General features: G+C 46.6%; 2 protein-coding genes across 5 annotated transcripts in view; one reads left to right on the forward strand and one right to left on the reverse strand.

Moving 5' to 3' along the window:
- Positions 1 to 15,590, forward strand: part of ATP13A5 (ATPase 13A5) — a 33,831-nt gene extending 18,241 nt beyond the window's left edge. Inside the window, exons 16-30 of the mRNA XM_051626492.1 lie at positions 1,029 to 1,185; positions 2,552 to 2,669; positions 3,242 to 3,366; positions 3,531 to 3,694; positions 4,272 to 4,394; positions 5,197 to 5,276; positions 6,029 to 6,071; positions 6,934 to 7,043; positions 7,757 to 7,853; positions 8,853 to 8,925; positions 9,497 to 9,671; positions 10,656 to 10,846; positions 12,768 to 12,856; positions 13,705 to 13,785; positions 14,488 to 15,590. Coding sequence (XP_051482452.1) covers positions 1,029 to 1,185; positions 2,552 to 2,669; positions 3,242 to 3,366; positions 3,531 to 3,694; positions 4,272 to 4,394; positions 5,197 to 5,276; positions 6,029 to 6,071; positions 6,934 to 7,043; positions 7,757 to 7,853; positions 8,853 to 8,925; positions 9,497 to 9,671; positions 10,656 to 10,846; positions 12,768 to 12,856; positions 13,705 to 13,785; positions 14,488 to 14,688 — 1,827 coding nt within the window. The 3' untranslated portion in view covers positions 14,689 to 15,590. The remainder of the gene's footprint in view (positions 1 to 1,028; positions 1,186 to 2,551; positions 2,670 to 3,241; positions 3,367 to 3,530; positions 3,695 to 4,271; positions 4,395 to 5,196; positions 5,277 to 6,028; positions 6,072 to 6,933; positions 7,044 to 7,756; positions 7,854 to 8,852; positions 8,926 to 9,496; positions 9,672 to 10,655; positions 10,847 to 12,767; positions 12,857 to 13,704; positions 13,786 to 14,487) is intronic.
- Positions 15,591 to 15,641: 51 nt separating this feature from the next.
- PLAAT1 (phospholipase A and acyltransferase 1) lies at positions 15,642 to 18,945 on the reverse strand. Of its 4 annotated transcripts, none has more exons than XM_051626488.1 (4): positions 18,768 to 18,945; positions 18,040 to 18,244; positions 17,591 to 17,859; positions 15,642 to 17,210 (listed from the first exon to the last, which is right to left on the reverse strand). In XM_051626488.1, exons 2-4 carry the CDS (start codon positions 18,164 to 18,166, stop codon positions 17,100 to 17,102), a joined length of 507 nt encoding a protein of 168 aa, XP_051482448.1. In that variant the 5' UTR covers positions 18,167 to 18,244; positions 18,768 to 18,945; the 3' UTR covers positions 15,642 to 17,099. The 4 variants fall into 4 exon arrangements, with proteins under 4 accessions (XP_051482448.1, XP_051482447.1, XP_051482451.1 ...); XM_051626487.1 differs by having other exon boundaries at positions 18,040 to 18,247; XM_051626491.1 differs by having other exon boundaries at positions 18,759 to 18,945.
- Between the last annotated feature and the right edge of the window lie 3,618 nt (positions 18,946 to 22,563).

Consider the following 22,563-nt stretch of genomic DNA (forward strand, 5'->3'; position numbering starts at 1 on the left):
AACTCCTAACACATGCACTGTTCATTTACCTGGGCTGGAGGTTGCAAAATGTCTTTCAACTACACTTGGTACTCTGTTGCATCTTCCCTCAAAACACCCCAGAAACACAGGACCAGAAATCAAGTTTTGATTAATATGGAGATGCTGCTCTGAAGGGGCATCTAAAGCACTTCATGGGCCTTAAAAGCCTCTCATTTCCAACTCCACTCTTTGTGTTAATAAAAGGTACAGACTTCTCTGAGTCTGTAAAGCTGCTGGCAAACTGAAGCTACACAACCAGTTCAAGTGGAAGCTAATTCAGATAAATCACGTAAACAGAATAAAGCATGAGTTCAGCTGCAGGAGGAAGAAATGTGAGTAAGAACAAGGCATTACAGCTAGAAGCACAGGCATGGGTCCATGAGTCATGCTGGTAGTTATCATGCAACCCCACTAGCAGATTTATCAGCATCACCCCAAAGCATGGTGTTGTTTGCTTCACTCTTCCTCTTAAAAGCACACTTGTAAAGCACCAGGTTTCTACAGATGAAAAATTGTTACCTTTCCAGTCCAATGTTGAATCAGCCAGCATCCTCCCGGTGTCTGGAGTGTGATTTCTGCTAGCAATACTGGGAATACAGTGCTGTGGCAACGAGGAAATCAACCTTGTTTCTAGGTTTGCTCTGTTCCCATGGTTATGTCACTGTAAGACGTCAAATTTCAGTTCCTAGGACAGTAAATTTACAAAGATTATATTAATATATGGTTATTAAGAGAAAGGGTGGGACAAAGCTCAGAAAACCAGTTAAATATAAAGAAAAACATGGAGATTCCTGAAAAGTACACTGGGAAGACAGAGTTGTTGAGGCTGTGATTCCTAAACTTGTAATCAGCGATCTGATCCCATAGCCAGAAGGCAGCAGAAGTGAAATCATCTCCTACTAATAATAATTCACCTTGCCAAGAAAGGCTCAAATGAGCTAAAGTTCAGACTGGATTTGCTTTGTATAGTCAATGACTCTAACATTTCACTTTCCTGCCCTCTCCAGGCTCCTGTGGAAGGAATAGCAATCCTACATCAATTCCCATTTTCTTCTGGGCTGCAGAGGATGTCTGTTGTTTCACAAAAGATTGGAGAGGAACAGTATGACCTGTACATGAAAGGAGCACCAGAAATAGTGTCCAGCTTTTGTAGACAAGAAACAGGTATAGAATTGGGAAAGAGCAGCTTTATATGGTATAGAATTGGGAAAGAGCAACTTTATATGGTTCTTTATATGGCTCTAATCCCGAAGAGGTTTTCAGTGCTCACTCTTCCCACTGGCCACATTGCAACTGCATGTGTGTGACTTTGCCACAAGCAAGCCTTGGGCTTGTTAAATGTCACTAGTTAATAGAACAAAAAAACTTTCATTGCTTTTTTGTAGGTTAGAGATGCACAGCCTGAGGTTCAGCCCCTGTACAACCCTTAGCTGACTTGCATCAGCTGAACACACAGTGCACAAAAAATGTTGATGTATCAAATACCCAGAGCTGATGTAGGATCATGGTAATTGCATGTGCCAGAGCAAGTGTGTTGTGTAGCACAGTTTCTTAAATTTCCTGCTTATTGCCCTATAAATTCAGCATTGAGTTACTAACCCAGCTTGCAAAAGTTTTAAATATCAGTGATGGAAAACTTGCTGTGGACATGCAAATTACTGTTATTAAGGATAATTGATATTAACACTCAAGCCAAGACTTCTGTCCTCTCTCTGCAATTAAACTTAGAGCTTTTTAATTTTTGTATGTGAACATTATTATAGGATTATACTCAAATTTGTCTGCAAACTTGAAACTCAGGTCACATTCACTGGATACTTCAAAAGGATGCCAGGCAAACACAGTAGCAGTGGTCAGTGGCTCTATGTTTTGTTATTTCAGATGGAACTGACCTGAAAACAGTTTTTGAGGGACAACAGGAACATTTTGTTTAGAACTCCCTAAGAGCTAATGAAACAAACCTTCAAACAAGTTAATGTCAGTAGGAAAAATGTCTGTAAAAATATATTCCACTTCCTCAGGTTTCTAAATAGCTCCTCTTAACCAGTCTTGATTGTTTCTGTATTGATTACAGCTTAATGAATAATTAGGAACCACACCATAAAGCTGTGTTTGCAGTACGTAGTGAGTACAAAACACTACAAAGTTAAAAGGAACTCTTTGCTTTTAGAGTCATGAGAATGATCAGATAATTGAAAATTTAGGATTTGGGAGAATTCTCACATTAAGACATAAGCATAAAAACTATTTCCTCAAGCACTCAGCATTTACGCAGTAAAGTTTAAGTCAGAATTATCAAATTAGACAGTAGTTCTCTGCCTTGTAATTAATCTTATCTACCTGCACTTGTATAAACAGACGTGGATCACCTGAGTGAGCAGTCAGTTACACAGCCTTGATATAAAACATGAGAGTCCACAGTGCTGTAATTAAGATAATAAAGCAGTTTAAAGGACAAGCAATATGCCCTAGAAAAACAATCAGCAGGAAGGAAATATTCTAACGATGAAATTTTTTTTCCTGTAAACAGTTCCAGTGAATTTCTTAAAGGAGCTTAAGACATACACAAGCCAAGGCTTCAGAGTCATTGCACTGGCCCATAAAGTCCTAAACCTTGGGAAGGATGTAGACATGAGCAACCTAGAGAGGTGAGCTGTGCTGCTGAGCCTGTGGAGTCTCTCTGGGGCTGGTTTCCTATCTGCTTGTTACAACCTGCCCCAAATCTTCCCCTCCTCTCCTGCCAGAGGAAGCCTGTTGGAAAGCTGCACAATGTAACACCTTCCTCTGAGCAAATGCTAATTACTACTGTTAATTGCCTGCTTTAGTATCACCCTTGCAAGGCTCACTGAGCTGGGTTTCAGAATCTGTTATCAAAGGGCAACAAAAGCTGGTTATTGTGCTTCTAATATGGCAATGGATTGGGAATGCAATAGAAGTTCTGTATGCCATAATCTGTGGCTTGCAGCCAGCCAGTTCCAGCAAATCCCTGTCCCTCTCTGCACACATCTCTGCTGCATTGCTCTGTCCTGGAGCTGATCAGGATTTTGGCTTGTTGGTGCTTATTGGGCACTGCTTGTCTTGACCTCATAGCAGTTGTGTTTCCCTGCGAAACAAGCGTATTTCCCACCGAGTTTTTCTGGTGAACAGAAACTGCAGGGAGGGTCTTGCTCCATGTTCCATGCCTGGGAAACAGTGTGTGTGTTTCTGTCCTTCCTCCAAGAGAGGAGGCAGAGTCTGGGCTGGTGTTCCTGGGCCTCCTGGTGATGGAGAACCGCCTGAAGCAGGAGACAAAGCCTGTGCTGCAAGAGCTGGCTGCTGCCCACATCAGGAGCATCATGGTCACAGGTAAATCCTCCCAGGCCCCTCCTGTGGCTCTGTTGGCTCCCACAGGGCACACAGGAGAGAGGGTCGCTGCTCCAGCATCCTCCATTGCTCGTCCATGGTCTCTGCCTGGTCTGTCACTGTGCCATGGCAGATGTGAGGAGCCTGCCTCTCCACTGTCCTTGCAGGGGACAACTTGCAGACAGCTGTCACGGTGGCCAGGAACGCGGGTATGATCCACACAGGCAGCAGAGTCATCCTCATTGAAGCAAACGAACCGGAGGGCTCTGCTCCAGCTGCCATTGCCTGGCGACTGGCAGAAGACAGCAAAGCAAACACAGCTGCTGCCCCCGTAAGCACAGCCAGGGATGACTGCTTCTGGGTGCCAGGGACAATTAAGGAAGCTTTTAATGGCTAATTAATGTCTAATGCACAGGCTTCTTAGGCCTGGACTCCTTGCTAAGGATTTTGAAGTAGTTCTGAGGAATAGAAGAAACCTGAGGGCTAGTTTTGTATCCATCCCAGGACATATGGAAGCGTGGTATGGACCATGTGCCTGTTAGGGAGCAATAATTAATACACTGGCTCTTTGCTCAGGGAAACATGCAAAACAACTACACAAATAACTGGCAAGGCTTTTGCAGATGCAATGGCCACTTCAATCATGCTTGAAGTGGGCAGAATTAATGTAATTATATATACTTGTCTGTGTGACTTTTTGCTGGTGTCTAAACTAGCAGCCTGTAGCTAACAAGGATTAGTTATGTGTGGAAACACACCTAGAAAATCAAGTACAGCCGAGTGTGAAGTTTTAGAAAAGGATGCTACAGAAAGCTGTGTCCCTGATTGCCTGGTGGGAGGCTGATGAGGTGGAAGTGAAGTGGCACGTTATGGCCTCAGACTGAGAATAAATGCTGTCTTGTTCCTAGGATGTATGTGCTAATACTGAGGAAAAGATCACCTTGGAAGGAGAAACCTGCAACTACCATTTTGCAATGAATGGAAAGTCCTATCAGGTTATTGTAAAACACTTCTACAACTTGCTGCCAAAAGTAAGTTCAGAGTAAACAAACCAACAACTTGCTCTCCCTATTTTATTAACTAGCAGTGTTGTTCCAGTTGGGGAAAGGTTTCTCTGTTGGTAGCTGTGGCGTTGTCACTTCAAATTTTGACAACTCTGGCCACCCTCCAACCTTGCCTCAGGTTTAACCTAAACAGCTTGCTTTTGCCATCTTCTAAGACTTCAAATGACAGGGGTGGCTGTGGTGCTGCAAGCAGCTGCACAGTGGAGCTACTCCTCAGTCACCTTCTCAACTTCAGTTTAATTAAAAACATCAGCTCTAATCCCTTGTACCACTGCTATAGCTGGCAGCGCCTTCTGCTCAGAAGAAGCCTCAGAAACATGAAATACCCGTGTCTTGCAGCAGAAATCTTCAACTCCCATCCCCAAGTCCATAAAATAACTGACACTGTGTTAGATTTTCAGATTTTATACTCTCTGGCCAGATTTTCAGGTAGAAGAAACCTCAGGGTGAGCAGTGTTATTGCTGCTGTCATCAACCATCTGTTCTGCACTTGAGAAACTTTCAGTGCCTTGATGCTTTGCAGGCTGCTGCAGAGCACGTGGGGATCGCAGCTTCCAGCACCTCCTATGAAGAAGGCGAGGCAGAAACCAGAGCAGGATAAATCTGATGTTAGAGGAAACCTGAACCCTAAGGGTAGCAAAATCATGTTAGGGGTTGGGAGACAGGATTAGGGATTTTAATGAATATCAGGCACCCATCAGGGAGGCCTGATCCTGCCTTGGAATGGAACCAATGCCTGCCCGAGGCAGCCCATTGCTCTTTCTTGCAGATACTAGTGAATGCTACTGTCTTTGCTAGGATGTCTCCTGGTCAGAAGTCCACCCTCGTTGAGGAATTTCAGAAACTCAAGTAAGGTTCTCTTTTGTTTTCTTTTTGAACCAAAGCAATAACACATTTTCTTTGAAGTGTAATTGTCTCACCTAATGCTGCTCCAGGCCCATCTTTTTGACTCTTCCTTCACCTGTGATCCTTGTTCACATCCTTAATGGCCACCTTCTTCCCAGTTCCCCTTAGAGGACCTCTCTGCATCAGGAATACCTACACCCCTCACTCAGATTCAGCCACTGCTTCTTCCTGGTGCAGTCCAGAAGGCAGAATTAAATGAGGCTGAGATAAAAACACAGAGGCAGACCCCATGTATACAAATAGCCCCATGTCCCCAGCAACTCCTGCATGGCTGCTGGTGCTGTCCTGGCTGCAGCTTTAGCAAAGCTGAAAACAACCTGATGCAGTGGGGAGTTTGACCCCAAAGATCCTCCTTCAGGTCCCCCCAAGTAATGCCTCCTCTCTCAAACAGGACTCACACTAACTATGGATATTGCTTGCTAAGCATAAACAAGATGTGATACCTTTCTGAAAAAGGAACAGTTAATTATTGGTTATGAGGTGCTTCCTCTGGGGGTGAAGTTCCCTGCCCTCTCAGAGGGACCTTGGGTGTAGTGGTTTAGGAGCTGCTGTATGATTTCAGCAATTCCTGTGTCTTTGGCCACTGCCTTCTCCAGAGTCCTTGCTCTGATGTACCTGCAGTGCTAAGCCAATTCTCTACCATGTGCTCAACTACGTGCAAAGCTGAGATGTTTTCCTTCTTCTTCCTCCACCAGTTACTACGTGGGTATGTGTGGTGATGGTGCCAATGACTGTGGGGTATGTAGGACCTCATCTCCCCTTCTTGATACATTTACTCTCCTTCAGCCTAAGGGGTGCTGTGACAAGAGGCTGCCCAACAACACTTGTCACCAGCATTTCCCAGATTAGCCCCTGGGTACCCTTGGTCAGCATGTCACTATAAAATACTGTCTACACATGTTTTTTTTATATTAATATACACAGTAGCAGAGGATTACTGTTTTGTTTTTTTCCTCCCCAGAAACAGGGACAAAAGACTTTTTCTCACACATTTCCTACACAATTGTAAATACAAGGGTTCCAGTCCTAAGAGTAATTATTACATAACCTATTATAGTATTATAATACATTGTATATTATAACCTATTTAGTAAATTATAAGCAAACCTGAAGTATTATAATAAATACATGATAAGAATATAATTTTATAACAATGCATTAACTTTCTTTGTAAAAGTTGTCCATAGCCTACACCTGAGCACTAAACCAGAGTTCACATGGCCAGGGATCTCTTAAGACAGCAATAAAAGAAATATGAACAGGAGATTGAAAAGAATAGAAGGAGGATTAACTGGTCATTTAAACAGCTTAGAAGTCTGTTTAATAGGAGAGGTATGGACGAACTCCAGTGTGGGAAACAGCATGCAGGCTAGTTCAAGGGATTATAAAGAAGCATAATGAGATTAAATGAACAAAAGAAATATTTAAGCTTCAGGGAAGGGAAGATATCTGGAAAATGAGATCAACTAGGTGACAGAATAGAGGAATATTGATTATGAAAGACACTCAAAGCAAAACCTGTAAAGAACCAGTAAACATACTGTGCAGGTGGGAGGGTTGGATGGATGTCTCTCCATCCTCTGCCTCCCTTGGATTTCAGGCTTTGAAAATGGCTCATGCGGGGATATCGCTGTCAGAGCAGGAGGCCTCCGTAGCCTCACCTTTCACCTCCCAGATCCCCAACATCCAGTGTGTGCCCGAGCTGATCAGGTGAGTTTGCTGGGTGCTGCCCTGGTGCAGTCACGGGGTGCTGCTGCCTGCTTTGAGCTCAGAGTCTCAGGTCACGAGTGGGAGTGCACTGCTCTCGAAGATGCTGATAAACCAAACCCAGTTCCTCAGCAGCTATAAAAAATGTAAATAAGGGGTTTTGAACTGGTTTTGATACTAAGATTCCAGTGCTGAGAGGATTTTTGTGGTTTTTAGGAGGGTGTTGTCCATAATGGCTGATGTTTTTAGAACAGGAACAGAGTAGAGTCATGTGAAAGGGCAAGTGTAACAGTGACCACAGAATTTGCTTGCCATTACTTTAGAAAATATGTGTCCATATGCTGCACATGGTCATGGAGCAGCCAGTAATACTGCCATTTAGCCAAATGTGTGTGAAGACAACTACTGCTTTATGCAGAAATGCATTTGAATCCCAGAACTGTTGAGGAAATTGGTAATGAAAAAGCAACAGAACCTTAATCCAGGTATTAAAATTGTAGCTGCAGAATAAAATCAGAGAAACAAAACACTGCAGATGAAGGGTGGTTAAGTGGCTCTGCAGTATCTTGAGGCCAAAAATATTTGCCTATGGAAGTTGAACTGTTTTTTATTCCTCTTAGAGATCCCGAAAGCAGAAACCATCTGTAGCACTAAATCCACAGTACTGTAGCTGTAAGTGTGGTGGGTTTTTTAACTTTGTTTTGTGTTTTGAGTAGGGAAGGTCGAGCTGCTTTGGTTTCTTCCTTTGCTGTGGTTAAATACCTGGCCCTTTATGGCCTGATTCAGTTTGTTGGTACTGCTCTGCTGTTTTGGGTAAGTGTTTCGTGCCTTTCATTAGTACACTGTGCTCACCCTGGGTTTTTATCTTTAGAGGTATTACTGAGCAGGAAACGAAAGTCATACAGGGCTTCAAGGAATAACAAAAATGTGAAAAGCTGGGTAATTACCAGCAGGGGGTAGATTGGTTTTAGGGACCCCCAGAATCGAGGGAAAAGCCCAGTGCTAAAACTTCATCTTTTCCAAAAGAAAGAAGGGGATTCAGAGGGGGATGAGTCCTGCCTTGCTGGGTGGGAGGACTTGCTCTATAATACAGACTTTGGGATAGCAACTGTGTCCCTCAGCTGGGAAATAAAGCTTGAAAAAATGAGTGTCTCAGGCAGATGAAGGAGGGTAGTTAAGGAAGAATTACCATTACATTTCACCTGTGTGCAATGAATTCTCTAAAGTCTTAATCTATGCAAAAAACCACAACAACAAAACAGGGAAGGAAATTAATGTATGGATTTATTCAAGACCAAGTCTCTTGCCTCAGTTCATGCATATCTCTGTGCTCAGTCCCACAGCAGGTGAGGGGCTTCAAGGCCTGGCCCAGCCTTAGTGGCAAACAGGGAATGCTGGTGGTTCACCACAAGCGGATGGCTTCCCCAGCCACTAGTGTGGGTGCACCAACTTCGTCACTACTGAGAAGAGAAAGTGAAACTCAGGCAGTCGTTGCTGTGGCTGTGGGCTGGGAGTGCATGATCTGATCTGTGTAGTCCAGAGGGCATTTGCATCTGCTGGAAGAAGGGTGGAAAAACATTCAAATGCCATATTCAAATGTTGGGTCACCTACAAGTGCTATGAATTAGCAAGGGTTTCAGTGGGACCCATTTGATAGCTGGTCATCCTGGCTTGCTGGTCCTCACAGGGTTACATCATGGCCATGAGGCTGGTGTTGCTGGCATGACATTGCTCTGAAATAACACTGGATGCTGCAGTTGGTGCTGTCAAAGTTGTCATTGGTTCTCAGTTGGTGCTGTCTTTGTATTCCAGCAACTGCAAATCTTTGGGAATTACCAGTATTTGATACAAGATGTCATCATTACCCTTCTGGTTTGCCTGACAAGTAAGAAGCTTGGGGAAGCTGTGTCTGTTTGAGTGCCTGAGTTGACTTCATTTCCTAGTAAAAATTACAATGAGGAGACAAGTTCTGCTGTCAGTAACATCACAACCATTAACGCTAGAACAATGCCCAGTGCCCAGAGTGTGGGATTATAGTCCTTTGCAAACATGGCTGCAGAAGTCTGTACATAACAGATAGGGTTTGGATGTGAGAATCAACTGGAAGAGAAGCAGTTACTGGAGCTCAGACAGGCAAACATCAACTCCTGATCTCCTGTGTGCTACCTGCATGAAAACAGTATAGCTCTGATTCTACTAGAGGTACCCACCTGTAATTGAGGATGATATTCCCCATCTTCTCTTTGTGTTCTCCTGAGGGGGGGATTCGGAAGAGGCTCAGGTGGAAAATAGTGGAGATCAAAGCCCTTTCTTACTTACTATGGCCAGGCTTTGCAGCATTCACCTCTGATGGGCAGATGGGAGGTCTGAGTGTGGCTCAGCTTGTCCAGGAAACTCAGAGGCATACTGGTGAGCTGGGTTACCATGGACTGCAAATCCCTCTGGTTTCTCTCCAGTGAGCTTGACTGAACCTTATCCAAAGCTGGCACCTTATCGCCCTCCTGGCCAGCTCATCTCTCCTCCCTTGCTGCTCTCTATCATCCTCAACGTGTGCTTTACCATCATCATGCAAACCTGTGGCTTCCTCCTGGTGAAGCAGCAGCCCTGGTATGTAGCACTGGACGACCAGAGGTAAGTCCCTCTTTTGGTCTCTGATTCCCAGCTTGCAGGTCTCAGTGCTGCTGTCTGCAGGGACACTCCAGCCTTGCTGTGGCCTGCAGCCAGGCACATGTAGGACCTGACCAGGACAATCCCCCACCCCTTCCCCACCTGTGGGTATACTCAGTAGAGTGTTGCCAAGACAAAATTAAGTGGCTGCAGATGTCAGACAGAAATATGAAGGGCCAGCCTGAGGGCTAACACATGTGTGTTTTTCAAATGGCTCTTCTGGAGCTTGCTGTCTGTCTAGAAATGTGGGGAGAGGTGGTGGTGCCCATGTCACCAGGCTGAAGTGAATGGGAGACCATCCCCAAGGCCTCAGGGCACCACTAGCCTCTCTCCATCCCCTTTGTTGTCCCCTCCTGGTGTGTGGCCACACAGCTTTTCCAGAAATAGCCCTGGAGCTAGGTTTTGCTGGAATCCAGCCTGGCCCAACAAATGGTCGTGAGTTCAGAAGCTGGCTTGTTTCCATGTTTGTGACAGGTAGAAAGTCTTTCTCCATATTCCAGAGCAAATTTATACTATGCATTACATACATATAATATATATTTATAACCAGTTTATCATGAACACGTAGGGCAGGAGGCCCAGAGAAGTGTTTCAGTGGGATCCTCCTGAGTGCCAGGGCTCAGCCTGCCACTGCATGGATGCACCCTGGGGCGAGCATGCCAGAGTGGTGTGCAGCAAGTGGGGCACCCATTTTCATAGCTGTGTCTCTCAAACACTGCTATCCTTGCACACCTGAGAGATGAGATTTTGATGCAGACCAAAAGATTAAGCTGATATTTTTGTTTGTTTGTTTTGCTTTGTTTGGTTGGGTTTTTAATGTATGGTTTTCGCTCCTGTGGGTGATACCTAGTTATTTCAGCAGGCTGGGTTGGAAAGAAGAGGGAATTGCTGTTTACAGCTCACTGTTGCTGGAGAGATCAGGAACAAAGTGCTGGTGTTGCCTTACAGACATTGCTCTCCAGGGAACCAGACTGTGTCACCCGGCAGCCCAGGGGGAAACGGTACCAGCAGTGGTGCCCAGAGCACTGTCCTCAGCTATGAAGACACTACCCTGTGGCCGCTGTCTTCTATCAACTGCATCATTGTGGCCTTCGTCTTTTCCAAGGGAAAGCCCTTCCGGAAGCCCATCTACACCAACTGTAAGTAGAATCATAGAATGCCAGGTTGGAAGGGACCTCAAGGATTATCTGGTCCAACCTTCCTAGGTAATACTATAGTTTATATGAGATAGCTCAGCACCCTGTCAAGCTGAGACTTAAAACTTCCAATGTGGGGGAATCTACCACATCCCTAGGGAGACTATTCCAATGTTTGACTGTCCCCATGGCGAAAAATTTACCTCCTGTGTTCAACTGGAATCTCTCCAGGAGAAACTTGTGCCCATTACCTCTTGTCTTTTCCATGTGACTCCTTGTAAATACAGTCATTATATTCCTGGTAGCCACCCTTTAAGTACTGGAACATAAAGTCTTCCCTAAGCCTTCTTTTCTCAAGGCTGAACAAACCCAATTCTCTCAGCCTCTCCTCATATGGCAGGTTCTCCAGTCCTCTGATCATCCTTGTGGCCCTTCTCTGGACCCTCCCCAGCCTGTCAGCGGAGCTGGAGTAAGATGTACTCCACAGACTCCTGTTCCTGCCCCAAAATAACTCTGGTGGGAGAGGCTGCTAGGAAAGAGATGCTGTGGATTTTCCTGCACCAGTTACTGGCATGTAAAATAATTTTTTTAGTGTATGTGAGCTCCTACTTCTCTATTTTAAAAAAGCTCCAAGAGCACTGCTTATGTTAGCTTCTTCCTTGAGATAAGAGGAAGCGAAGCTGAAAAAGGAGACTGCATCTTCATTTGGAAAATATGTGCTTTCCAGAAGATAATGTGCTGGATTTAGTGCAGAGTGGTGCATAATTGTGAACACAGAGAGCATATGAGGATCAGATGTATTTGTTTCAAAATACACACATCAGAAAAGTTCCTCTCAGATTCACCATCTTACCTTGCCCAATGTTTGTGCATAGAGATGAGAGAGAAAAGCCTGTGGCAAAATATTGTTTAAATCCTCTCATAATAACATTTATTTTTTTGAATCTCTCAGAGATGATTTAGCCCTTCTAGCCATCGGTTGACAGGTAGCTCCTCTGCAACTGCAGCTCTTAGCTCATGAATGTTAGCAGAGTTGATTTTGTTAGGTATTTTGAGAAAAGGCACATCCCAAACCTTCACAGAGCACTGATCACCTGCAGAAGACAAGAGGCCAGAAAGAAGCTGCCCTGCAAGCAGCTGGACTGAGTAGGGACAGAGGACTCTGAGCTGAGAAATCTGCACATGAATATCTGTGTTTTATTCCTGTTTTGGGACAATCCCGAGGAGGATGCAGAGGGCAATTCCCTTGTTTTTGCCACCCACTCAGCCCTGTCCCCACTCCTCCTCCCTGGCAGTGAGAAGGTTGCCAGGAGGCTGCAGGGAGCTCTTAACCCAACTTGCCAGCTAGTTTTAAGATGTTTGGCCTGATAATTGCCAGGAGTTTGGCACCTTTGGACATCTGAGCCGTTTGCCATCACTCTGTGGTCTCCTGTTCCTTTGGAATATGATGAAAAGCCAAACTCTTCCTCTGGAAGGCACAGGTACAGCCCACCTTTGCATCAGCAGCACCTGACCCTCCCTCTGTTGTCTGCAGCCCAGGCATATGGCTAGGTACATGGAGGAATGAGTGCAGGGGAAGGGATGCTGGTGTGGCTTATAGCACTGCCCTTTTGAGGCAGTTTTCTGTAGTTGTATAAGAATCAGAATCTGCCAAATCACTTCTGCAAGAAAAAACAGTGTAGGTGGTGAGCTTTGCAACAGGCTGCTGGGGAATAGCTCCTCTAGCTCCTCTAGTTTCAATTCCACAGCTCTTCTTTTGGGAGACAAAAAAAAGGCAGGCATTTATATACATATATATACATATATATATGAAACTGGTGGCAGTTTTATAGAATTAGCATTTGGAACTCCTGTCACCATATTTGCAGAACTTGGTCACCAGCCTCCCTCCCTCCCAAGGTCACAAATGTTCTTCTTTCTCCAGATGTATTTTCAGTCCTCTTGGCCCTCCAGCTTGCAATCTGCCTCTTCCTCTTCTTGGCCGACATTGACGCTGTGTACAGTGACATGCAGGTAAGCACAAACAGCGTGTGAACGTCCTTTTCATGCCATAGGTTTTGCTGGCCCTTTACTTAAATGTACTGAGCAGAATCTACAGATATGGCCATCTTAGGAATAAATTCACTGATCTGATGCTAATGGGGCAGCTCTTTCAAACTTCTCTGACATCCTTCAGACAAGGGCTTGATTAATGTGGTAGTCCTTCTCTTCTCTAAAGACTGGGTGGCAACAGGGAGAAGAAAAAGTGTTTATAGCTTGATGAGCTTTTCTTCCTGACAGAAAAGCACAATAGGGTGGATTGTGGTTTTTCTTGTTGGCTGGAAAAGTGAGAGGGCAGAGATTGCTGCTGCCTGCCCCCCCCGAGCACCATGAGCTCACGTGGAGCCATGGCTGCCTCAGCCAACCCCTGGGCACTTGGCCAGGGCACAGCATGGGCAGCTGCCTCCAGCTGTGCTGCCCAACACTGGGAATGGCTGAGCCCTGCAGCTCGTCCCCAGGCACGCTGCACAAGATGGATTCAGGGGGAGGATTGCCATTAGGGCAGAGGGAGAGCTGCTGCATGTTGTGCATCAGCTGCAGCTCCCCAGAAGTATTTGAGCACCAGATCCTGCCCCAGGCACCTGATCCATGGGTTTCAGCAATAGCAGAAGTAGCTGAGAGGAGTTAGGCAGCTCTGTGCTGCGGGGAATCTGGCATCAAACCTTCCAAGATCTCTGTGACAAGGAATTACTGTCAAGTCCTACTGCCTCCTCCATGCTTGCCACTGGGAAAATGTTAGTCAGCCTCTCAAATCATTAGGAACAGATGCAAATTTTGGCAAGGCATTTAAGCCTAATTGCTGTTCATGTCTTTTCCAACAGTTTCTTTGCACTCCTATGATCTGGAGAGTTTATGTCTTATTGATGATCTTGGTCACCTTTTGCATATCTTTTTTTACAGAGGTGAGTGCATTTATTTACCTCTTGTTCCCTGAGGTGAACAGGAGCAGTGTCTGGTCAGGTTTTTCTGACCCATTTGCAGCCACACTGTCCTCCTGCAGAAGCACAAACCTTCAGACCTTTCCCCCCCCCCACCTTAAGTCTCAGAGTGTGTCAGTCAAATCCAGTTTCTACAGCCCCAGAGGTGATTTAGACCACATCTCTTAAGCCTTCAGAGAGGGAGCAAACTGAAGTGCAGCTACCTAGGCTCACAGGGGAGCAAACCACACCAGGGTCAGGCTCCTGGTAGTGATTTGAAAACAGCCATTTCCCTCTTGCCCTACAATTGACAAAGACAGAGACTGTGCTGCCTTGTGCCTTGATTATTGCAGTTATGATTAAGCGCTAAAGCCTTTTATGGGTCAAGGCTGGTAGTATCCAGCAGCAGGTATCATGCTCAGTCATCCAACAGCCCCAGGAGGGAAAACATGCCCCTTGATTACGCTCTTCAGCTAAACTGAGATCAGCACTGCCCTGACAAGACTGAGCAGAGCCTTCCGGTGCATGAGGAAGGTGGCATCTGGCAGCCTTCTTACCAACGGGGAGGGCAGGCAGCCGTGGGGCTCGGGGGGTTGCACATGTAGCACGGGGTGGCTCTTGTCCCAGAGTGGTGTCCCTTCCCCATGAAGGGCAGCAGCACTGATCCTGCACCGTGTCACTCCACAGGATGTCATCCTGCAGAACAAGCAGCTCTGGCTGCTGATTAAAGCCTGGTCTGGGTACCAGTCAAAGAGCCAGTACCGAAAGTGGCAGAGGATTGTGCAGAGGGACCCTGACTGGCCTCCAGTGAACACAAAGGACTTTGCAGCTAAAAGCACAGACGAGATTTACATTAACCCCACCTATGAGCACAGTGACAGGGACTAGGCAAGACCTTGCTGGCAGCTTCCCTGTCCACTGAACAGCCCAGGTTTTCATCCTTCTGTGTGCACCAGATTCAGATGTTTGAAATCCCTGCATAAACCCACCCATTCAGGGACAGGCTGGGCCTGTGCTGGCTGTGCCCCAAAACACAGCCAAGGATTATTCTCTCTGCTGGTAATTAACAGCCTTGACTCTACTCCATGTCAACAGCAGGTCTTGGCCTTGCTAACATCTCCTACAAGGACTCAAAAATACGGAATATGGCAAAGCAATGGCTTCTGCTGCTTTATGTCACACTTTGACTTGATGTTTTAGCCACTCTTTGTCAAATTCTGCCAATGGACCCACTGGGCTTGATGGAAAGACAGTCCAAAACAAGTGACCAAATCTTGACTGCACAGAGAAACACGTGTACAATTGCAAAATCCTGAGTTAAATGACATGCTGCAGCTTCCAAGAACTAGCATTTCCCAGATGAAGTAATTCCAGATTCCTTGTGTCCCAGAATGAATTACAGATATGAGTGGGTTCATAGGCTGCTCTTATCTGGCTCTCCCTTGCCAGTTCTTGCAGACATAATGCTCTGAGCACAGGAGAGTTTAAAGCTCACAGATTGCTGTAAGACCAGGCTGGGAGGGTTGGTGAGGATATGCCTCACATAAGCTTGCAAAATCAGAAGACAGCCCAGCTGCCACACACAACCCCCTACCCAGTTCATCCTCTGCCACTGCCAAGTCCTGGCCCAGGTTTGGTGTCACGTGGCAGAGAGCAGAGCTAAGCCCTGGCTTCTTGCATTAACTGGGTCATGCCAAGAAGCAGAGGTTAAAGTGCCCTGCTGCAATGGCTGCTGGACAGGTACAAGAAGCTGACCCTCTCCCTAACTGCTGTTTCATTTTCAAGTTGTTTAACCACCTAATTAGTTTGGCCATGAAAGAACATTTCCAGGAAGCAATAAAGGACTTTCAGGTTCAGTTTTATTAGAATATGATTTTCCATGTTATAAAATAATTTTATTTAAATATAGTAAGAGAAAACTACAAACACTACAAAATACAACCAGAAGTCTTGGCTTTGTTATTTCAAACATTGAAACAACAGATGTTTAAAAAAAGCTTCTGACCCCATTAGTATATGTTAAGAGCAGATAAAAATAGCAAGCCTCTTACAGACAGCTCTTTTGCTGTCCTCTCTTCTTACAGTCCAGGCACTTGTGGAGTATGAGAGCAACACAGGATTTAGTTTCTATAACATGATTTCAGACACACAAGACAGATACTCCTGGTAAAGAATAATAAACCACTCTTTTATAAAACTATTTCTTTCTTTGACAAGCTACACGTCAGTTCTGTAACAAGGAAATAGTGGGTCTCTCTAGCCTTGGAGAAGGGCACAGGTGCTGCACAGCAAATTCTACAAATATATGCTGGGGCTACAAACTGCTTAAATTTAACTTCTGGTCATTGTAGAGCCAAAGACCACAGCAGGGGAGGAGGTGGGGGGCAAAAGTTCCTGGCTGCTCTTGCAATCCATGGTGCTTTAGTGCTTTGGCAACCCAAGGGGTAAAATCACTGAATGGTTTGGGTCAGAAGGGATCTTAAAGATCCTCTGGTAAGTGTGATCAGGTCCAATACCAAAAAATACCGCACTTACAAGGATGAAAAGGGAAAATTCAGTGGCACAGTGGTCCTAACCTGGAACAAACAGGTGCCACTGAAAAAGCCAGCCGGGTTTTTTTGTCAGGATCACCCTCCCTACACACACACAAAACCCAGGCATCTGCTTGTTCCCAAAGGGAGTCAGAGGAGCTAGGGAAAGGGACACCTTTGCAGACAGGAAAAAACTGAGCAAAACACCATCATGCCAAAACCAGAGCACTCATTTACAACACTGAGGGACAGAGCATGTAAGACCTGCCTTTCTTTCCTACCTCCTGCCCTCGCAGAAGCAGCTCAGTTTAGGCACCACAGGCCATACCTTCTTGTCTGTCCTTTCACAGGCTTGGGAACCTGTGGCTTTCCACTTGCACAAGCCCTCAGCATTACTTTTAACATTACTTCTGGTTAAAAGAAAGAAAAATTTTAAAAAAGGGAAAAAAATTTACAAATGTTAAGGCTAAAATAAGTTATTCACAGAAAGAGCTCACAGAATGTAGCTCGTGAGAACAAAATATGTATCAAAAGCCCATGCCAGCCAGCAACAGGGCAGCAGGGGCATGAAGATAAGAGAATTTGCCTGTGGGTACTCCCAGACTAATACAATAAATCATCATAGGCAATTAAATAAAAGCAAACAACCTAGTGCTGCTCTCAGCAAAGGCGACAGAGTTATTAGCAGGCATGGTGGCAGCTGTGGCCACAAACTGTCATGGGTCCCTCCAGGCTGGGGGCTCCCTGCCCTACCCTGCCCAAGCAGCATCAGTCGTCTCTTTCTCTGGATCTGCTTCCGAGCCAGGCCAGAAGGGAGATGGCACCAGCAGCAATTGTCACAACGCCAACAGTGGCAACAGCATCAATGGCTTGGTTGACCTGCAAAAGGGAAGTAAAACACAGGCTGGAAACTTGATTAACTTTTTTTTAAGCCCCAGGCAGCCTCATGAAGAGGAGGCAGAGATAATCAAGGCAATTAAATAAATGAGAGACACCTGCCCCATAAGCAGCAGGGTAACACCCAGGCTTTTGGCCTTAGGCTGTGGCATTCAGTAAGAAGGCACTGCCAGGGTGTAGACAGACCACAGTGAACTTCCTGGGTCAGGATCTCCAGGTAAGGCCAGAGGGGGTTTGGATCCCATGCTTAGGGCTTTACTGTCCCCACGCAGTTTGCAGGCTGTGCCCTGGCCCAGGGGCTCACACGGAGCAGCAAGGAGGTGTGCTGTGAGGCATGCAGGGGCTTGCCCCGCGTTACTTACCTGGCCAGAGACTGCCTTGCCATAGCGGAGCTTTGTCACGAAGTGCTCGCAGTTGTTTCTGAGCACATCATAGGCAACCTCCTGGTCGATGGAGCACTTAGCGCGCCAGATAATCTCCCCCACCGGGAGGGGACGGTACTTGTTGTCGTACTTGTTGTTGATGCGGTAGGCGTCATTTCCCACCAGGTCCTTCAGGAGCTGCTTCCTCACCCAGGCCTTTCCGTTGAACACTGACCTTGCACTGCTTAGCATGTCTGCAGGGCCTTCATCTGGGGAAGGCAGGGACGGGGTGAGCCAGGCAGGCCCTGTCTGACCCCTCCAAGACCTCAGAGGTGTTTCTGGCTGGCTCCTGGAAAGGTCATCTACACACACAGGATCCACTGGCCCATGGAGGGAGATGAGACTCCTGGGTCACCCCAAAGTCCCTGCCGGGCTGTTACCAGCCTTACCTACGGGTGTCACGCTGATGACGTACCCATCCCCCAGGTAGAGGGCCCAGTGCTGGTAAGCTGGCCGGAAGATCTCGATCAGGTCACCAGGCTTGGGGACACCAGGGTGGCAGTTGAAAGCTTCCATCTCCAGTGCCCGAGGTCAGGAGATGCCCCTCTTGCAAGGCACAGCGAAGAGGGGAGGTCTGGGATGTGCACAGGGTAACTGCTGGGGGATGGCAGGCAGGGAGATAGTTAGGGCCTGGTTCTGGCACACCCCTACCGCGTGTGGAGCATCCTCGGGTGGCACCTGAGCCCTGCCGCGGCGGTCCCGCTGTCCGCAGGGCCCTGTCCGGGGTGGCCGGTCCCTCCCGCGAGGGACGGGGTAAGCGCTGAGCTCGCCGGGCGCTGCAGCCGAAGGGTGGAGCCGTAAGGGGGGGCGACCCAGCGCCTGCCCCGGCTTCCCCCGCCCCGGGCCGGCCGCCGCTCCCCTCACCGCAAGGCTCCTCCGGTCCGCTCCCCGGCCTGCTCCGCTGGGGCTCTGCGTGTGCCTGTACCGGGTGTCCGCTCCCCGGGGGAGACGCTGGAGTGCCGAGCCCGTCCCCCGGCCCTGTGGCACCGCCGGGAGCTCGGCACGCCCGCCGCCGGCACCCCTGAACGCCGGAGGGGGCCACCTCCCGCTGGCAGACACCTGCTCCCACCCCCGGAGCTCCCCCGCATCCCCCCACCTTCCGCCATACCCCGCTCACCCCCAGGGCCAGTTCCGCTGCCGCCGCTCCGAGGGATGGATGGGACGGTCAGCGGCGGAAGCTGCGCCGGGTCCTGGCTCCTCCCGGCCGCTATAAAGGGCGAGCAACGGGGCGGGTGGAGCTCGCTCGGGTCGCCTGTCGCCTTCCTGCTTGCTGCCTTCCTCCTAAGCAACCGCTCCGCTCCTCCAGTGGAGGCTCCGCTCCAGAGGGTGTTCCCAAATCCGCCCTTCGGGTGGAAATACGCGTCCTGCTGCCGGGGAAGAGGAGCCGCCGTCGCCTCCTTGCCCCGAGCCTCTGCCGCGGGGGTGGGCTGCGGGGTGCGGAGCGGGGGTCCTGCCAGCATCCCTCACCGAGAAACCTTTCGAGAGGGAAAGGGGGTGCTGCCGGTGCACCTCTTTGCTGGTGAAGAGAAGCAAATGAGGTGGGCCTCAGAGTAAATCCTAAAGGGCCATTTTAGGACAAAGAGATTTCTAGGGTGCCTTTTCATGTCGTCGCCCAGGAATTTTTTTCAGGACATCAGAAGCGCCTAATAATGTGTCCAGCACGCGTTCTCTGAGCTGAGGCTGAGCACAGAGGAGCAGGTGCCACTGTCCCTTTGGCTCTTACCGGCACAGTATGCCAAACAGGAAGGTTTGCTAGCAACAGAACTGTCCTTGGGGGGAGCTGAAATAGGCAGTGTTTTTAAAGCCGAGCATTTCAAAAGTCAGGTGAGCAAGGCAGCTGATTAAAAGATCAGAGCAGTGGGAGATTTGTCACCTTTCTGGCTTTTATTGACATGAAACAATTCAGTGGATCAGTGAATTGCAGTTCTGTGTTCTGTATCACCTCCTTCAAGTCTGAAGTATTTGTGAAGCTTTGTAGCAGAAAGCCAACGCAATTCTTGTGGTATTGGGGAAAAAAAAGAATAAAAAATAAATATATCTATAGAAACACAGAAACCTGCTTTACCTGGGGACAGCTGGGCCCTGTTTTTTGGGAGAACTGGGGCTGGGGTCCCACTGACTGGAAGGGGAGGTGAGTGTGGTTAGCACTGTTCTCCAGGCAGGAATCACACTGCTGGCAACTGCGAGGGCACAATGGGAAGCTGCTGCTGAACTGGCAGGAAAGATGCTTTTATAATCGTGATGCAATTCCAGCATAAGGTTGACAGTTGATTTGTGCACAAGTAGGTCCCTTGCGCTGATACATTTTCATTATGTAATGAGGCTTGAAAGCCCCTTTCCATTCACATGCTCTCCAAAATAGCTGTTCTGGGCGTGTATGGACAGCTGGTGTGTTCTTGAATGGACCACAATAAAATGCCTTTTATCTATCTAACTGTTCATGGAGGTTACAAATACTTTTCTGGCTAACAGCACACATGAGTTGATGGATAGAAGGGAATGAGGAAAGGGTAAGTAAATAATAGCCAGCACTATTGGCAGAAACAACAGGAAGCCCTCACTGTAATCAAAAGTGAGATTTCAAAGACCAGGAAAAGCATCAGCAAAAACTTAATAGTGCATTCTTTAAATCTAAAAGTTTCACTCATAGCACTGGAAATTTGTTCAGGGCTTGTAGATGGCCCAGGTAGTGCCTCAGTCCCCTGAGCCTTGTGAGTGGTTGTAGGAGAACAAAAGAAGGGATAGGTCCACCCAAGTAGTGGTTCTGACACTCCTATCAACTTGTGGAGTGGAGGCTGCCTGGGGTCTACTGGTAAATGTTTCAAACACTCACAGAAACTTTTTGGACTCTGCCCTGAAATGGAACTTGTTGGAAAGGAGTGGCCCTCACTAGTATAAAAGGGGGGCAATTGATGACAAAGGGAAGATTACTGAGGAATATCAGAAAATGATAATGGCCTTTATAACAGCCTTGAAGAGTTACAGGACTGAGTTAAGAAGACTGTACCTTACATACCTTAATAACCATTAATTTCCTGAAGAGGAACCTCGAAAGATAACATAGGAAACATTATGCCACAAGGCAAGAAGTCAGAAAAACTTGTGGTAACTGGGGAGAATGTTAAGACAGCAGGTGGGAGGTTGTGACCACTGACGCAATTCAGGACACCTGCAAGGAGCATGTGTGCTTGTTTATATAGTGAGCAGAGACAACCTAACCAACAGTAAATTATGTGGTAATTAAGAACCAATGAGCATGACATCAAATCATCTTATGCTATGCGTGAATTTGTGTATAAATCTGGGAAATAAAATCCCTAAGGGCTAACTTTGTGGATTGACCACATAGTACCCCTTTCTGCAATGACTGCTCTCCACACCAAACCCCCCCATTGGCTGGCCCAATGCTGGGTCCAGAACTGGTGATCTCTCTACCTTTCTTCTCCTATTCCCTTTCTTTCTCTTTCCCTTTTCCTTCCTAAAATCATTGAGTAACACAAGGAATACTACCATTTTTGGCATATAGGTACCACATTTTTTGTAATCAAAAGTATCAGCCTTTATGAGTTGTTCCTTCTATAGTTTTACTTAAAACCAATGTTCAAATACAGACCTTGAGTGTCATTTCACCTTAATCCAACCAAGGGGATTTATGAATCAGAGTCACCTTCTTCTATCTGTGGGGTGTAACAGTGGTCTGCCATGGGGTGGGTGTCTTGCCATGGGATGTGTCATTAGGCCTTGTCATGAACACCTTCAGTTTTCTGCTGTAGGGGGGTCCTTAGCATAGTCTGGGATGGAGTTGATGCAGATCTCTACTCACAGTGATCTGAGTGTGGCAGCTTCACAGCTTGCAAAGACCCCAAGGAGAGTTTCTGACAGGATTTCATTATTCAAAAAGTTTTTGTGAAGTTGTGCTCTTGCTTAGTCCCACAGAGGCTGGTGATAACCCTCTTTCTTGTCCATTCCAAACTGACAGCAAGGAGGCAGATCTCCTCCAGCACTCCCAAGGGAGACAATGAGGGGTCAGCCTTTTTACTGCACCTTTCACCAAGTGAGCTCAGTGTCATATATATTTCCCTCTCCAGTTGAACATGCCTCACTGGAAAAAGAGTAAGAACTCTGTCTAGCTCTGTCAGCTAATCCCCTCCCCATGGAAGGATTTGGGTAAGGTGATCTCATGAAGACCTGCCTGGGATGCTATAATTAATTCTGATTGCATCAGTCTATGATTTGCATATCTATCAGAGATGTGTATGTGATAGTGTGCAGCACACTTGTGCTGGAAAATTCTGTCTGGATGTTGTGTTTTTCAAACAACCTGTGAAAAGAACACAGTCTCTTATATGAGCAAGGACATATTTCATTTTGGTTTCACAACGTTGGATCAGAAACACATTTTACATGAACAATTTCAAAGCTTTTCAGTGAGTGCAATGATTTATTTATTATTATTTCTTCTCAAAGTATTAGAAACACTATTAAAATACCAGAGCAGAAAGTAATACAAATACATTGGAAAAACATTCTAACTGTAGTTAAGCATTTTGGGATTCATTTTGGTCAAATGCAGCATTCACAATGTAGCCATAATCTTGCTCATGTGTTCTCTCATCCAATACATGCCTGTACCTTTTCAAAGAAGTATCCCTTGATATTGTAACTTCATCTGTCTTTCTCTTCCTTCTGTACAATGGGGAAAAAACAAAAAACAACCACCATTTTAAATTCCTATTCTTAGCTGTAATGAGAGGTCAAATAATGATGCAAGTATGCATGAACTCAGATTTTGGAGAAGCCCAAGTGCTGGCATAGTGATGCATATGCCCTGTGTAAAGGAAATGGTGTATGTTCATTTCTGTAGAAGAAGCTAAGTTTTCCTTCACATTCGTCAAATGAATGCTGTGGTTCCT

The sequence above is a fragment of the Apus apus genome, chromosome 8, assembly GCF_020740795.1.
Source record: "Apus apus isolate bApuApu2 chromosome 8, bApuApu2.pri.cur, whole genome shotgun sequence".
Classification (NCBI taxonomy): domain Eukaryota; kingdom Metazoa; phylum Chordata; class Aves; order Apodiformes; family Apodidae; genus Apus; species Apus apus.

Excerpts from the sequence above, each read along its gene's own strand:
- PLAAT1 (XM_051626488.1), bottom strand. The coding sequence starts at position 18,166 with ATGGAAGCTTTCAACTGCCACCCTGGTGTCCCCAAGCCTGGTGACCTG. Across the intron at positions 17,860-18,039 it reads CATCAGCGTGACACCCGTAG|ATGAAGGCCCTGCAGACATG; the intron begins GTAAGGCTGGTA and ends TGCCTTCCCCAG. Across the intron at positions 17,211-17,590 it reads GCAAGGCAGTCTCTGGCCAG|GTCAACCAAGCCATTGATGC; the intron begins GTAAGTAACGCG and ends TCCCTTTTGCAG.